The sequence below is a fragment of the Chrysemys picta genome, chromosome 6 (assembly GCF_011386835.1).
Source record: "Chrysemys picta bellii isolate R12L10 chromosome 6, ASM1138683v2, whole genome shotgun sequence".
Classification (NCBI taxonomy): Eukaryota; Metazoa; Chordata; order Testudines; family Emydidae; genus Chrysemys; species Chrysemys picta.
The window spans coordinates 43687487-43701581 of record NC_088796.1 but is presented as its reverse complement, the minus strand read 5'-3'; the positions used below and the strand labels follow the sequence as shown (position 1 = coordinate 43701581).

Sequence of the window (14095 nt, the reverse complement as noted above, 5' to 3'; positions counted from 1 at the left end):
GGAATTCATCCCAATATATATAGAAGGAGAGAAATATGAAGGAAGAATGTTTTGTTTTGGGGTGTGTGTGCGCAAGGGCAGGGCTAACGCTGAAGTGGGTACCTAAAATGAAAATTTCTTAATGGTCTTTGTGTTTAAATTCAGGACTCCAAGGCAGAGATAAATCGTAATGAGAATTGGGCATCCAAATCCCTTAGTCAGCTTTGAAAGTCTCAGCCTGACTTTCTTATTAATGTTTTGGGGGTAGAACACTTTCAACTTTTCCTGAATTCAGTAGTGTTTCTTATGGAAATCTGAAAGGGACCTATAGAACAAAAACAAACAAAAAATAGTTTGTCTTTACTGTTCCTTCTATCATGGGTAAATATGGCCTCTAGTAATTTACAAATTGTTTTTCTGCTCTTTGTACACACTTTAAATATCAGGTACACCCTTCTTCAGCAAGAAGGGCTTATTGACACAATCTTAGGAGAACATTAACTGTAGTGAGACATGACTGTTATCTGACCTGCAACTTTCCCTATTTCCAGCTGAGGGAGAGATGGTGATTTTACTTGGAATGTAAGATTTGGGCCTTAGAGGGCTTAATCTGCAAATTCTGACCACTTCCTGTCTCCTGCCCCTATTCCCCATCATAGAGTTTGTGTTGTATGTGAGATATCTGTTTGGAATTAAGTACCTATAGCTGCACTTGTACTGTGGGTTCATTGAGATTTTTCATAGCAGGTATCACTGTTCGTGTTTCTCCAACAAAGAGAAGGAAGTGAAGATCAGATTTTTCTAATGCAAGAAACAAGCAGAATTAGTCCTTTAAAATTGAATATCTTTCTGTGTCACAAACACTAGTAAAATATTTTGTTTTTTTAAAATATTGTCACATTTCATAGGTATTTTATGTTCTCTGAGGAAGGCAGCAAATAGGATGAAAGATCTTAAAAAGATAACCTGATGTATGAGGAAAGTTTTAAAAATGAGTGTGTTTAGTCTTGCAAAAAGAAGACCCGAGGAGAGGCCCAGATAACATATCTGAAGACTAAGGGCTGTTTATAAAGAGGATAGTAATCAATCGTTCCAGCCCATTGTTCCTGTGAAATGTTTACTTGAAAGGCACTGACTACACTGGCACAAGGTTTGCCTGTATAAAGTCAGTTGCCAAATCAGGGCCTTAAAGACCTTATCCCTTACTCTACTCCTGTAACCCAGGACAGAAATAGAGATAATATAATTTAAGTCACCAATTTCAAGGACACATCCTTCTTTTTTAGAAGTAGCAAGGGATATCTCCTCAGATATTTAGCCTATGTCTCCAAAATCAGAAATGTGAAGGTACTTAACATTTTTAAGCCAGAACATTATAAGAAACTTAGTTCTTTTAAAATATATTAATACCCCCACCTTCACAAGTTGTCTTTGTCTCCTGAAAATATACTTATTTAGTTCAGGTCTACATTACCACTTATTTTGGTGTAATTTATGTCGCTTAGGGATGTGAAAAAGTCCCCCTGAGCAACATAAATTACTCCAGTCTAAGCACCAGTATGGACAGCGCTCTGTCAACAGGAAAGCTTCTCCCATCAGCATAGCTACCGCCTCTCACAGAGGTGGATTTCTTATGCTCGGGAGAGCTCTCTCCCGTCAGCATAGAGTGTCTTCACCAGACACGCTACAGTGGCGATGTAGCGGTTCTAGCGTAGACTAGCCCTTGTTCTCAACAGTACACGCTATTTTGTCTGGCTTACTACAGATTCCCTCTTACTGTAAGCAATCTTTTTAAAGAAATAAGTACCTGATGCTGTTCATAAATTTGTGAGGAAAACAAAACTGTTTAAAACTTTGTGGATCTGTGTGGGGTTTACCTCTTTCAGTTTTAAAGGAGGTGGTGATATAGAAGAAAATAGCTTTTTAAAAACTTTGTAACTTTTTTTCCTCAGTCATGGCAGAGATTACGAGACAAGAGAGACTTGAACTGTATACTACCTGTAAGAGCAACTATACAGAAAAGATAATTGGCTTCTTTCTTCTTCTTCTTACTGGAGTCTGCTGAAATATAAAGAACAATATCAAAACCAAGATGCAGTTTTCCCATAGTTTTTTATGAAGTGTTTTCTCTTTCAAGTTTTTGTTAAGGAAATATTTATAAGAAAGATTGCATATTTTATTATGACATTTGTTAATATAACCATTCATTCAAAGATGGATTTTTCTAAAAATCCTTGCACCATTGACTTGTATAGGAGAATATTATGACCCAAATTTCAGACCACAGGACTAAATTAATTTTAAGGAAAGTATCAGAGTATATTAAATTGTTACCTTTAACTGTGTAATGGTTAATTCAACCACACTTAACACTGAAATAAAGAAATGAAGAGCTAAGCAATGTATAAAAGTCCAGCTGTATCCTTAAAGCATAGCACACATTGCACGTTTCTTGATAAATAAGTAGGCTGTGCTTTACAACTGCTTAAAGCAGTATGCACTTTTGCTCTACTTGGCACTTTCAAGTTTTATTTCCCTCTTACATGGAACAACAATAACAATTTATCAAAATGAAATTATACCCTAGTTGTTGTTATGCTCCAGGTCACAGGAATTATAATCTAAACTGGAATTTTTGAGCAGCAGAACTACTACAAAACAGTTGAAATAATCCATGGTAAACCAATGTATGTAAATGCTTAATGTTCATACAGATTAGGTCAGATATCTATTTTAATGTTTCCTTTCCATATGCAAAGTAGTAGTGATGGCTGCTTAAAGAAAAGCTGCTAATAAGCCAAGTTTTTGTTTTGATTTTGTGTAAATATTTGTAAATTGGTCAGCTGCTGTAAATTGAAATTTAAAAAGTAATCTTGAAAATTTTAACTTTTCCAAAAAAAACCCAGTGAAACTTCTTTTAGACCTGCTGTAGCACAGTTTGTGCCTCTCATGTATTTGTTGTTGCAGACCAATTCATATGTTAAAATTGTTACTTCTTGATGATGTCAAATTAATATTTTCATTTTTTTCCTCTTAAGTTTAATATTTTGTATGGTGTCCAGTGGAATAAAGTTTATGTATGGAAAATACAGATAACTTTTCTGTTTCATTTTGCTCTTATTTCACATGAGCTCTTCTAAATGTTTTCTACTTCCCTGTGATTGTGTAGAATGAGAAGTCCTCTAAGGATTGTCTTGTCCAAAACCAGAAATTTATGTGTGGCTGTTGGAATTTTGTACCTATGTGCAATGTAGTCCTTACAGGCTTCTCAAAATGTTCATTTGGATTCTTAACATGTTCTTGAGTCCATGTCTCCAAGTTGCAGGTAACTTTTATTTATGCTTCATCAATTGCAGAATTCTTAAAGTTACAAAACACTTTCATGTTTAAGATTAAACAGTCAGGTTGTTGCCTGTTCTAAAATCATTTACTATACAGATCTCACTCTAATCTGTCATCTAATTTTTTTAAAACAAATTTGCTTCTATAACTTTAATCTAATCTGCAGTTCAAAGGCAATCAAGCAGATAAAACTGAAATGTTTTATTCCAAATCAGGTTTTGTTTCCTTTTCTTGAGATGTTAAGACTGGTCTGAATGAGTCACTCACTGTTTAAATGTGTTGTAAAAGTATGATCAAGTGGCTTTTCATAAAACAATGAAAACTTGTTGCACAAAATGTCAGCATTCAAAGATTCTCTGGTGACTCTAGATGTGTGTATACAATGTTTAAAAAGGCACTAGCTATTCCTATGCCTACAGAGTACAAAACTTTATGGAAATAGAAGATCTAGAAAGGAACATGCATACACAAGACAGCATCTCAGATGCATTTCAAGTGAGCGGCATGTCAAAGCTACAAAACTACATATATAATCTTCCACAAACTTTATCTCACGGGGCTTGTCTTCACTACACTTCACTGCAGCTGCGCTGATGTAGCGCATCTGGTGAAGACATGCTACGTTGACAGGAGAGCGCTCTCCTGTCGACGTAACTACTCTACCTCAACGACAATTAGCATCTCCCAACAACAAAGCGCGGCATAGACACAGCTTTAAGTCAATGCAACTTACTTCGCTCACGGGAGTGGCTTTTTCACACTTCTGAACAACATAAGTTGCATTGATTTAAGCAGTAGTGTAGACAAGCCCTTGGAGTATGCATCTCTCCCAACAGATAAAGCAGAAAGGGCAATAGGTATTGCATAAGGAAAGCTCTCCTTGTTACCATTCTCCAAGCTTTAAATAATTGTTTTGTATCCCACACTATTTCCCCATCTTTGCCTAAAATTTGCTAGTAGGATAGAGTCTCCTTTTTTTAAATTCCCTTATAGCTTCCTTTATGAAGCTCAATAATGCCATCAACTCAATGGTTTAAAAAAAAAAAAAAAAAAAAAGAGCGGTGAGGGAAATTGCAAAAAAATTTTAAAATTGAAACAATTTTGAGCAGCTGTACCTGTAACCAGGAATCCATGAGTCCAGGTGGCAGTTCCTTCAAATGTGTGGGAATAAATCTGCACTACCATCTTTCCTCCAGCAAGTATTCCCATACTCCTGAGCAAGATACTTTCTGAGTAACTATTTTGAAGTAGTTCTCTCTGGTGATAGCACAGAGGGTGGCAGTACCCCAGGAATATGAAGAATAACTTATAAGGGAAACTCAAAAAATGAACAAATATCAAGGTATTGTAGTATCCTTCTCTCTGGCCAACCAGGAGTAGGTATTCGAAGAATAACTTGTGAATGCTGTAAAGCTTGTACTATTGTGTGCTGTAGTTTTTGATTAACTTCATGAAACCGGATGAAAGCTCTTGAAGAAATCTTTGTTTGAATTGTGTAACTTTTGAGCTCATCTTCCACTTAGTTTAGAAAGTTTGGATCACTCACCCTGTGTAGTTGCTTGAAGATGACTTGATGAGCTAAATCTTCAATTAGTTTAGGCATCTATCCAGAGTGAGGAGTCCACTAATAACCAGTATGTTTATGAATTAACTTTTTCAGATCTTTCTCCCCCAATTTACTCAAATAAGGTTCCTCATTTGTAATCAGATTCCACCTCCTTTATAATCAGCAGCAATAATAGTTTTCTGAGAGACCTAAAGTCTCTAAGTAACAGACTAAGGCCATGTCTACACTAGCACTTAAGTTGGCAAAACTTTTGTTGCTCGGGATGTGAAAAAACACCCCCCTGTGCGACATAAATTTTGCCAGCATAAGTGCTGGTGTGCACAGTGCTATGTTGGTGGGAGATGCTCTCCCGCCGACATAGCCACTGCCACTCGTTGAGCTGGTTTATTATATCGGCGGGAGAGCTCTTTCCCATTGGCATAATGCAGCTACACAAGCGCTCTTACAGTGTATTGGTACAGCTGTGCTGCTGTAAGCTTGTAAGTGTAGGTATGGCCTAACTGTTAAAGGGTTTGTCATGTTGGACCAATGTTTCCTTCTGTCACTGTGCATAGTCTGACACTGAAGCATCTTTGAGGTTTCTCACTGCAATGAAGTGGAATGATTTAATTTAGACCTCTTCCATTGCTTTAGAAACAGCTTTGAATACTATGTGAGTTTCGGTAGCGATGTGCTGCTTGATGTCTTTCCCATTTCTCAGTTTACATTATGCCAGAAATTGGCCAAGTGTAGGATTCTGTTTCACTTTATATCCTTTTCCAAGAGCCCTCTTCAGTGTTCCAGTGCCACAGGAATTAATAATTTCACTTTCAATTAAGACTCTGATTTGGACAGGTGACCTAACCGACTTCACTGAATGATAGCAAAAGCTTCACTTTCCATAGCAGCAGTATTGGAATCAGCATGAACTGCGTATAGTAGGATGTTGGCTTTTTTACTATTTGATTTATGCTGTCAGTGAGATTAAAGAGAACATAATCATAGTTGAGCCAAAACACTATTATGAACTCATTGAGGATTTTTTTTTATAAATCTAAATCAAGCTCTCAGAATTAAATAAGTTTAGACGTATGACCAAAATAGGTCATTAGGACAGGGTGTGGGTGAAAAAACTGAACTCTAAATTAACATAAGAGACTGATGGTGCAAGGAATTGCTCTAGTAAATCCCCCATGAGGTATTTTGTATGTAGCTGGGTTCTGGAAATTCTAGACTGGGGAGATAGTGACTTGAGTAAAATTAGTCAAAAAAAAGTTGAAATATGTGCCCTGAAGCCAGAGTAAGAGCTATAAGGAGAACTAGAGATCAGTGAGTGTCATTACTAGTACAAGAATGCATGGCAAAGATCTGCTTTAGTTTAGAGTTCAGTTGGAAGAATAACTACTGCAGGTGTAAATTAGTGAAGATAAATCTGTCAGTCAGTGAGATCTTTGACAGGAAGCAGGATTAATGGTAGTAATAATGTTGGTTTGTTTATGTATATAGTACCTTCATGGGGAGAAAATACCAGCAACTGAAGGGTTATTTAATCTACTGGCAAAAAGCATCACAAGAACCAACAGCTGGAAGCTGAAGCCAGATACAGTCAAATTAGAAATAAGGAATACATTTTCAACAGTGAGGGTGATTATCCACTGGAACAAACTACCAAGGGAAGTGGTGGATTCTCCATCTCTGGATGTCTTCTAATGAATACTGAATGCCTTCTAGAAGATATGCTTTAGTCAAACACAAGATATTTGGCTCAACAGAGTGGTAACTGGGTGAAATGTAATGGCCTGTGACATAGAGGTGGTCAGACTATATGACCTAATCGTGCATTGTGGCCTTAAACTCTCTGAATGCTTGTTAATGTTGTGTTCTCTCGCATTCCTGTTTATTTGTTAATGTTTGCATGTACTAATGTAAATCAATCTCTTTGTTACCCATTAAGTGTGGTGCTTACAAGAAGACCCTGTAAAGGGATATGTAGAATCTTTTTTGGTCTACTTACAGAACAAGCCAATTTGTGAGAGGTACAGGACGAAGTTGAGAATGCTATTCTGGTCACTTAAATCCGTGGTGGTGGGAGCAAGCAATGACACTGCACTCACTGTGTGGAAGAACGAATCTATACCTTTGTTATCCATAGCATTGTGTACCTACAGAGATGCTTCCAGGGTAGCTTTTCTTATAGAAGAAGGTATAACACTGTTCTCTAGTAACTTGAAGAATCTTTCACTCAGCTGATCCTCCATCTCAGTGACCAAGGCCAAACCTGGGGCATAATCTACTTTAATGTCCCTTTAAATCAAGGTAATTGTTTAAGAAATGATCTGTGATGCAGAGACTGCATTGTACATCATGTACCTAACAGGTCTCACTGCTTGGGGCAAGGGGAACAAAAATGCTTTATCTGTACATAGGAAACATTTTGGGTGAGATGACTCTGGCACCCAAGTTTGTAATTTAGCTTTAGAGAGATGGCTTATATTCAGAAATTAGTCCTGCTGGACTTCCTTAATCTTGTGATATCAACCAGAGCTTGATGATTGATTTACAACTTGCAATTTATTTAAATTGCCAAATAAAATATGGAATTATTTTATTTCACTCAAAGTATCAAGAAACAACATTCTGGTTCATTTAGGATTCTGTATTCAAAATCTCAGTTGAGGGAGGTTCCCCCATTATAAATATAACGACAATGAGTGCTGTGACAGACTGACTATATCCTGAACAAACCTTATTGAATTAATTTAAACCTTATTGAATTAGGCTTAATACCTTTGGCGTCAGTTGCATTAAAAATGCAACTGTGCATGTGTTGTTGTGGAAATGCGTGTATCTGGTGTAGGAGGATGGGGATGCTAATTTAACTCCTCTGGTTATCTGCCCTTTGAAGCCACTGCCTTGGGAGTTTTCCATATACTAGTTCAAAAAAATGGATTTTTTTAGGGACCAATGGACAAAGGATTCTTGGATAAATATCCTGATCCAGCAAATGGACAGAACCTCTCGACCATGGAAGGCCTACAGATTTACCATAATTGTGAACTCAACTGTAAAAAGCGTAAGAAACTTCATAAAATATCACAATAACCTATAATAACAAATGTTGATGGAAATGGTACAAAAGGGAGACAGATTGAATTAGTCCCCCACCACCCACCCCCACCCCCAAGAAAAGGCTCCTGATGTAACTCAGACTTTTAAGATCATGCTTGGTAAATGAGAAAAACATGGAGCCCGAAATCAGTGATCCAAAATTGGTGTGTCTGAAACTAGGCCCAATTGGTGGACAAAATAATGAGGGGATGGGCTAGCCCGCCATTCCCTTGCTGGGTGGCTAATGAAAGAAACGATAGGGAGAAAAATAGGCCACTGGAATGAGTTTCACCATCATGGCTGCTGCCACCCCCACCATATTCTGGCACCCCCGGCCTTTTGTCATCCTCCTGATCCTGGGACATGTCCTGGCCAGGCCAGAGAGAGAGAGGGACCCAGATCACATTGCCACCTCTACCAACTCCAGCTGCATCCCAAACATCCCCGGGAATAAAAACAGAATTGAACTTTAACAGCAGCAGCAGCAGCTTCGGCCCATCTCTGCTAACTTCTCTTTTTCCCCCAAAGGACAGTTATCACCATCTCTGATACCACCTAAGAGACTGCCACGCCAGGGAGTTTGCCTCCTAAAGACTCTCCAGCTCAAAAGAGAACAAGAGACGTTGCTAAAATAAAGGCTTTATGTAATACTTTACATTTCAAATGCCTTAACTGTTTTTCCATTTTTATCGTTAAAAAAAAAAAATTAATGGTGTGTTTGCCAAGGTAGAAAGTAGGTTGAGGCCTCTGTATATCAAACCCTGGACCTTGTTTAACACTGCTTAATGTTAAACAGTGATTGGGTGATGTTAACACCTTTGATCCATTTATACCATATAAATTAATACAACAGAGCCCCAATCCTTAGGGAAGATTTGAAGGACTTGGCCTACTGAGGCCCCATTAGAGTGGGTGCTTGTTCTGAGCTAAAGCTGTGATGAACTCGAAACCACAAGGGAAACCCCTTGGGTGGGGTTTTGAAGGACTGCTCCTGCCAGAGCCCATGTTCGGATTGTGGGCATCACTGGTAAGCTTATTAGCATGTGTGTAGGTTCATTTTATTTATTTATTTGTTTTAATGTTTTCTCTGTAGTGCTTTTACCTTAAGAGGGAAAATGTGCTTGCATAGGAAGTACTGCATGGTAACTTGTAACTGTGGGCAATTACTCTGTAGGTAGACTCTGAAGAGAAAGTAAGCAGGCAGAGTCTCCTACTGGGACATCCCAGTACAGTCAGGAGACTGTGCAGCCTGGAGATTCCCCGGTGGAAGTGAGACCCATGTCTCCGCCCAAGAGAGGTGATGGCTAGGGGAGCTGGAAGCCTGATGGTGGGTGCCATCGCTGAACCACTATGGGGAAATACAGGTGCAGTTGCCCTGAACTGTGACAAGCACTTCATTTTGGTTAATTCTAATTTAGGAATATTGAAGATAGTTTTCTCCTTGCCTGTGAAAAGCAGCCCAGTTTGTATGATAGTAGAGAATAATTACAGTGCAAATGTGGCTGATTTCCATCTGTTGAGGAGGAAAAGCAGATGTTGTTAGTCTGCTAGTTTGCTTATCAATAACAATACGTAGTATCAGTAGCTGTCAAACTGCAGCTGTGTCTTCATCCACATCTTAGTGAATTGTTTTGTCTTTATAGCAGGGGTCGGCAAACTTTCAGAAGTGGTGTGCCGAGTCTTCATTTATTCACTCTAATTTAAGGTTTCGCGTGCCAGTAATACATTTAAAAGTTTTTAGAAGGTCTCATTCTATAAGTCTATAATATAGAACTAAACTATTGTTGTATGTAAAGTAAATAAGGTTTTTAAAATCTTTAAGAAGCTTCATTTAAAATTAAATTAAAATGCAGTGCCCCCAGATCGGTGGCCAGGACCCAGGCAGTGTGAGTGCCACTGAAAATCAGCTCGCGTGCCGCAGGTTGCCTACCCCTGCTTTATAGGCTTTAGTAACTACTATTTAGCAGAGTTACCATATGGGAAGGAAAGGGAAAGTCATAACTTGTTTCAAGATACTGTAGCGTCTCAGCAGTAAATCTAGTCATGCCTCCCATTACCTTATAAACTGAATGCCTAATTACAATACTTACGTTTTTCAAACCAAGGGTATTGAATTGGCTCCCCTCACATGGTGCATAAACTCAGTATTCCAATTTCGAGAAGTAAGGATAGGAAACTTGAAACCCCAGGATCACCTGACACCTTTCACAAGCACTACATTCATTTTTAAGGCTGTGTATTCTTTTAATATTTTAATCTTTATTAAAAATTTAAAGAAAAACACATTTTATTCTGAACCCTCATGCAGGGTTCTACACCAGAGCCCCCTGTTAAACATTTATATACATTTATTTTGCTTTTAATAACTGATATTGAGACACAATTCGACTCTTTCTACATATCTGCTTCCCCCACTCTCATAGCCCCACACTGTCCATGTGTTACCTTTCTTCTGGTTGGGGAAGGTCACTTGGAGCCCTGATTTGTGTTTCTTTTTGTAACTCTGCTCATTTAGCCAGTGAGCTTGGCTATAAAACACTGTTACCAAAAGCTTCTTAGTAGCAAAAATGAGCTGAGTTTGTGAATGGTTTGAGTAGCCCAGAGAAGTGGCTGCAATTGCTGGTTTGTCCCTTTTATTATTCACAGTGTGCTGGGGTGAGGCTGGTGCTAGGACCCAGTGGTAAGACCTAGGCAACAACAGCAACTTGGTGTTGTAACTTTCCTGCCTTCTATTTAAAGACTCCCCTGAGTCAGGAGGACTGAAGCTGCTGGGGATGACAGTCGCTTCAGGCAACCCTGGGGAGGACGGAGTAGGGGGTAAAAATCTCAGCAAAGGCTTGAACTGAATGGAGGGTTACTCTGGCTCTGAGTGCGACAGAGTGTCTGAGATTTCCTCTATAGAGGATGAAGTCCCCGAAGGGTTGGTGGAGCCCCAAGAAGTGGCGGAGCTGACTAACAGGTACTCCCTCTCCAGAAAGGAACAAGCTCTGCATGCATAGGCGGGGCGTAACACTTGGGGGACCTGGGATCCAGGCCTATTTTCTTTTTCTCCCCCAAAGCGTATTTGAATAAAACAAATGAGAATCTGCCAGCGAGGCTTTCTGGTTAATTTGGCTGTAATTAAGTTTTATTCTGTAAGTGCCTATCCTGAGCACTGAAGGCTTTTCTATTTAAAGAGTCTGCAGCATGCCAGCTGGAGTGGCATCTCCTGCCCCTCCCTTTCTGGCTGACTTTTTGTTACATATTGATCTTACTTATTCTGGGGATTTACATGTCAGCAGTCGGGTGAGGAAGGAGGACTCTAAGCTCTTTCCACCAGGTATCTGAGGCCTTCTGTGACTGATTATTGGGGTGAAAAGGAACACAGAATACTGTTTGATTTTAGGCATTTTTATACAGAGACCAAAGTTTCTAACATAGAGAAACTGCTGAGAAATAGCTTGGATGAGTGCTCTCCATGTAGGACTGGGAGCCAGAAATCTGAGTTCTGAGCCTCTCTGCGCCATGATCCTGGGTCTGATCCTGCAATCTGATCCATGTGGGCAAACCCTTGTGCCCTTGCAGAACCTCACTAATATCAGTGGGACACCTTGCGCCCATCCTTGTCCATCTAATGTAGATCAAGAGCAGGAGGTTGTTGTGTGGGGACAGAATCATCATTGTTAAATGTACATTGTAAACAGAGTTGGAAAATAAGTAATAATGTTTGAAAAATACTTTCTGAAGTCTATTTGATAAGTGGTTTGAGTAATACACTTCCAGCCACCCAAGTGATAGGAGTTGTTCTTGGTTATACAAAGCTTCTCAGCAGCCTATCAAATTTTGGAGTGATTTGGAACCTTACCATGAAAGTTCTTCATGGGCAGAGGTCAACAAGATGAAGAAAAAATGGTGTAACTCTACTCATAATAATGCCCAATTTTGCCATGAGCCTCTTCTCTGGTATCTTTCATCTGCTCCCTGGCTCTAACTAGGGGTAAAGGAATGAGATTAAGAAAAGGAGAACTTAGTCCAGAGCATTAGGAAAGCTTCTTGATTGTGAGATCCATTCAATTGTGAGTTACTCTCCCAAAGGAAAGAGTGGAAATCCCCATCACGGGAGTTATTTCAAAGTAGAGGGGACCAAGCCTACTGTACCAAAATGTACTATAGGAGCAGTCCTGTACTAGCAAAAAAAATGGACTACATGCCCCAAAAGATCGCTTGCATGTTTGGCATCTATATTAACCATGCTGTTATAGCTCTTTAGCCCAGATTTGGGAAGTTATTTCAACCTGTGTGTAACCTGAAGCACATGTGTAGGCCCCCTGAAGTCAATGGGACTATGCAGGGTTTAAAGTTACATACATGCTTAAGTATGTTTCTGAATCAGGGTCATCAGCTGGATATTTCTGCTTCTATGAGCAACAATTAAATAGTTAATAATGGTGCTTAAACAATCATCTTTAAGCTACAGATGGGAGTAGCTCACGCCTTCTATCTTCAGATATCCTTTCTTTAATAGCAGTTCTGGGGGTGGAGGGTGCGGGAAGTGTCTCTATCTATGCATTTGAATGGTACTTAGCACAATCAGATTTCATTCTTGGCTGGGGTGGGTGCTATTGTAATACCAACTGTACAAGCAAAGTACCATTGCCTATTCAGGCATAGCATCATATTGCTGCAGATGAAGAATGTTCTAATACAGTGAGTATTTGATAAAGCATGGTGATAAATTCCTTAAGCAGCCAATTATATTAATAATGGCACAATTCATGTACACCCCACATTTAATTAAGATAGGTGGGTCTACCTGAGGGACTTCCAAACAGCTGTGTTTAATGGGCATCTGAGTTTTTTCAACTCAGGGCATGTCTTCACTGGCAACATTAAAGTGCTGCTGTGGCCGCGCTTTGATGTGGCTTGTGTAGTCGCAGCATAGTGCTGGGAGAGACCTCTCCCAGTGCTCTAAAAAAACCCACCTCCACGAGGGGAGTAGCTCCCAGCGCTGGTGCACTGTCTACATTGGCACTCTACTGCGCTGAAACTTGCAACGCTCAGGGGTGTGTTTTTTCACACCCCTGAGCGAGAAAGTTGCGGTGCTGTAAAGTGCCAGTGTAGACAAGCCCTAAGTTGGATTTGCTTCTAATTTAATTAGTGTAGTTCTGCTCACATCATGATTGTTAAGGATATTCCATTGCTTTTCCAGGAGGTCTGTGATGGGAATTAACATTTGGCCTTTAGTGCAAATAAGGCAAAACAAGTTCTCAGCTCAGAAATGGTTTATTGGTGTAAATTTTTAAACTTTTTTTTAGCTGTTAGGGATTTTTGTAAATGTAAATAAAATGAAGATTTGGAACTTTAGGCCCTCCCCTGTCATTACTATTTAGGCAAAACTCTCAGGAATATGAGTAAAGATGTAAAGGCCAAGCCCATAAGATGTAATTCTGCACTCTGTAGCTTGGTTGTGAGTTTACAAGTGAAATTTGGTGCCTCTGTTGCAAGTTACAATTGCTATTAATGTTTTGAAAATGTTTTTTTAGAAAAGTCCAAGATATGTTAAATCTGTCTGCAAGGCTGTACATGCCTGATTCTGCAGCCAACTCTGCCATTAACTGCAATTTAACATTTGTGAGCTGTGTGCAGGACTGGTTGCCTATTCAGCTCTAGACACAGTTTAATAGTGCCTGCCCTTGCACTATTAAACTCGGGGGGGAGTTTTGCCATAGGACGTAAGAGGAACCTATGTAATGTTTTTCATCCATAGATTTCTAAGTGTTTTTATAGAGCAAGATGAGTACTGTATAATGATCCAGGGCACAGAGAAGTCAAGTGTTTGTCCTGGGGCAAGTCAGCAGGCCTGTTTAGAAACAGGAGCAGAACTCAGGTTTCCTGACTCCCTCAGCAGTGCTCAAACAGAATAACTTTAGCATTGTAGGGTTCTAAAAATGATAGCTAGGAAGACAAAGGCTGGGATTGTGTTATGTCAGTTCTTTTCATATTCCGTTACAACAGTTGAGGTCATCCAGTGCACTTTTGTTGACGTTCCTTTATACAGGATGCTCTTAGCTGAGAGCCCTTGTCTCTGGAGCTTGCTTCCTCTGACATTCTGCCAGAACCCAAATTGACAAGCTTCATATA

The 14095-nt window shown here is 39.4% G+C and overlaps 2 protein-coding genes across 10 annotated transcripts in view; both read left to right on the top strand.

Moving 5' to 3' along the window:
* The window catches only part of TENT2 (terminal nucleotidyltransferase 2), a 73632-nt gene extending 70562 nt beyond the window's left edge, over positions 1 to 3070 (top strand). For all 5 annotated transcript variants that reach the window (XM_005286433.5, XM_005286432.5, XM_065599070.1 and 2 more), the window contains one exon: positions 1932 to 3070. In XM_005286433.5, the coding sequence (XP_005286490.2) occupies positions 1932 to 2006 (75 nt within the window). In that variant the 3' untranslated portion in view covers positions 2007 to 3070. The remainder of the gene's footprint in view (positions 1 to 1931) is intronic.
* A 7632-nt stretch (positions 3071 to 10702) lies between these two features.
* Positions 10703 to 14095, top strand: part of LOC101935607 (cardiomyopathy-associated protein 5) — a 60819-nt gene continuing 57426 nt past the window's right edge. For 4 of the 5 annotated variants that reach the window (XR_006172513.2, XR_006172514.2, XR_010602185.1 and 1 more), the window contains exon 1: positions 10703 to 10934. Coding sequence is in view for 2 of the 5 variants with exons in the window: in XM_024111120.3 (XP_023966888.2) it covers positions 10822 to 10934 (113 nt within the window). In the remaining 3 variants the exon portion in view is untranslated. The remainder of the gene's footprint in view (positions 10935 to 14095) is intronic. The other variant, XM_005286428.5, reaches the window with a different exon arrangement.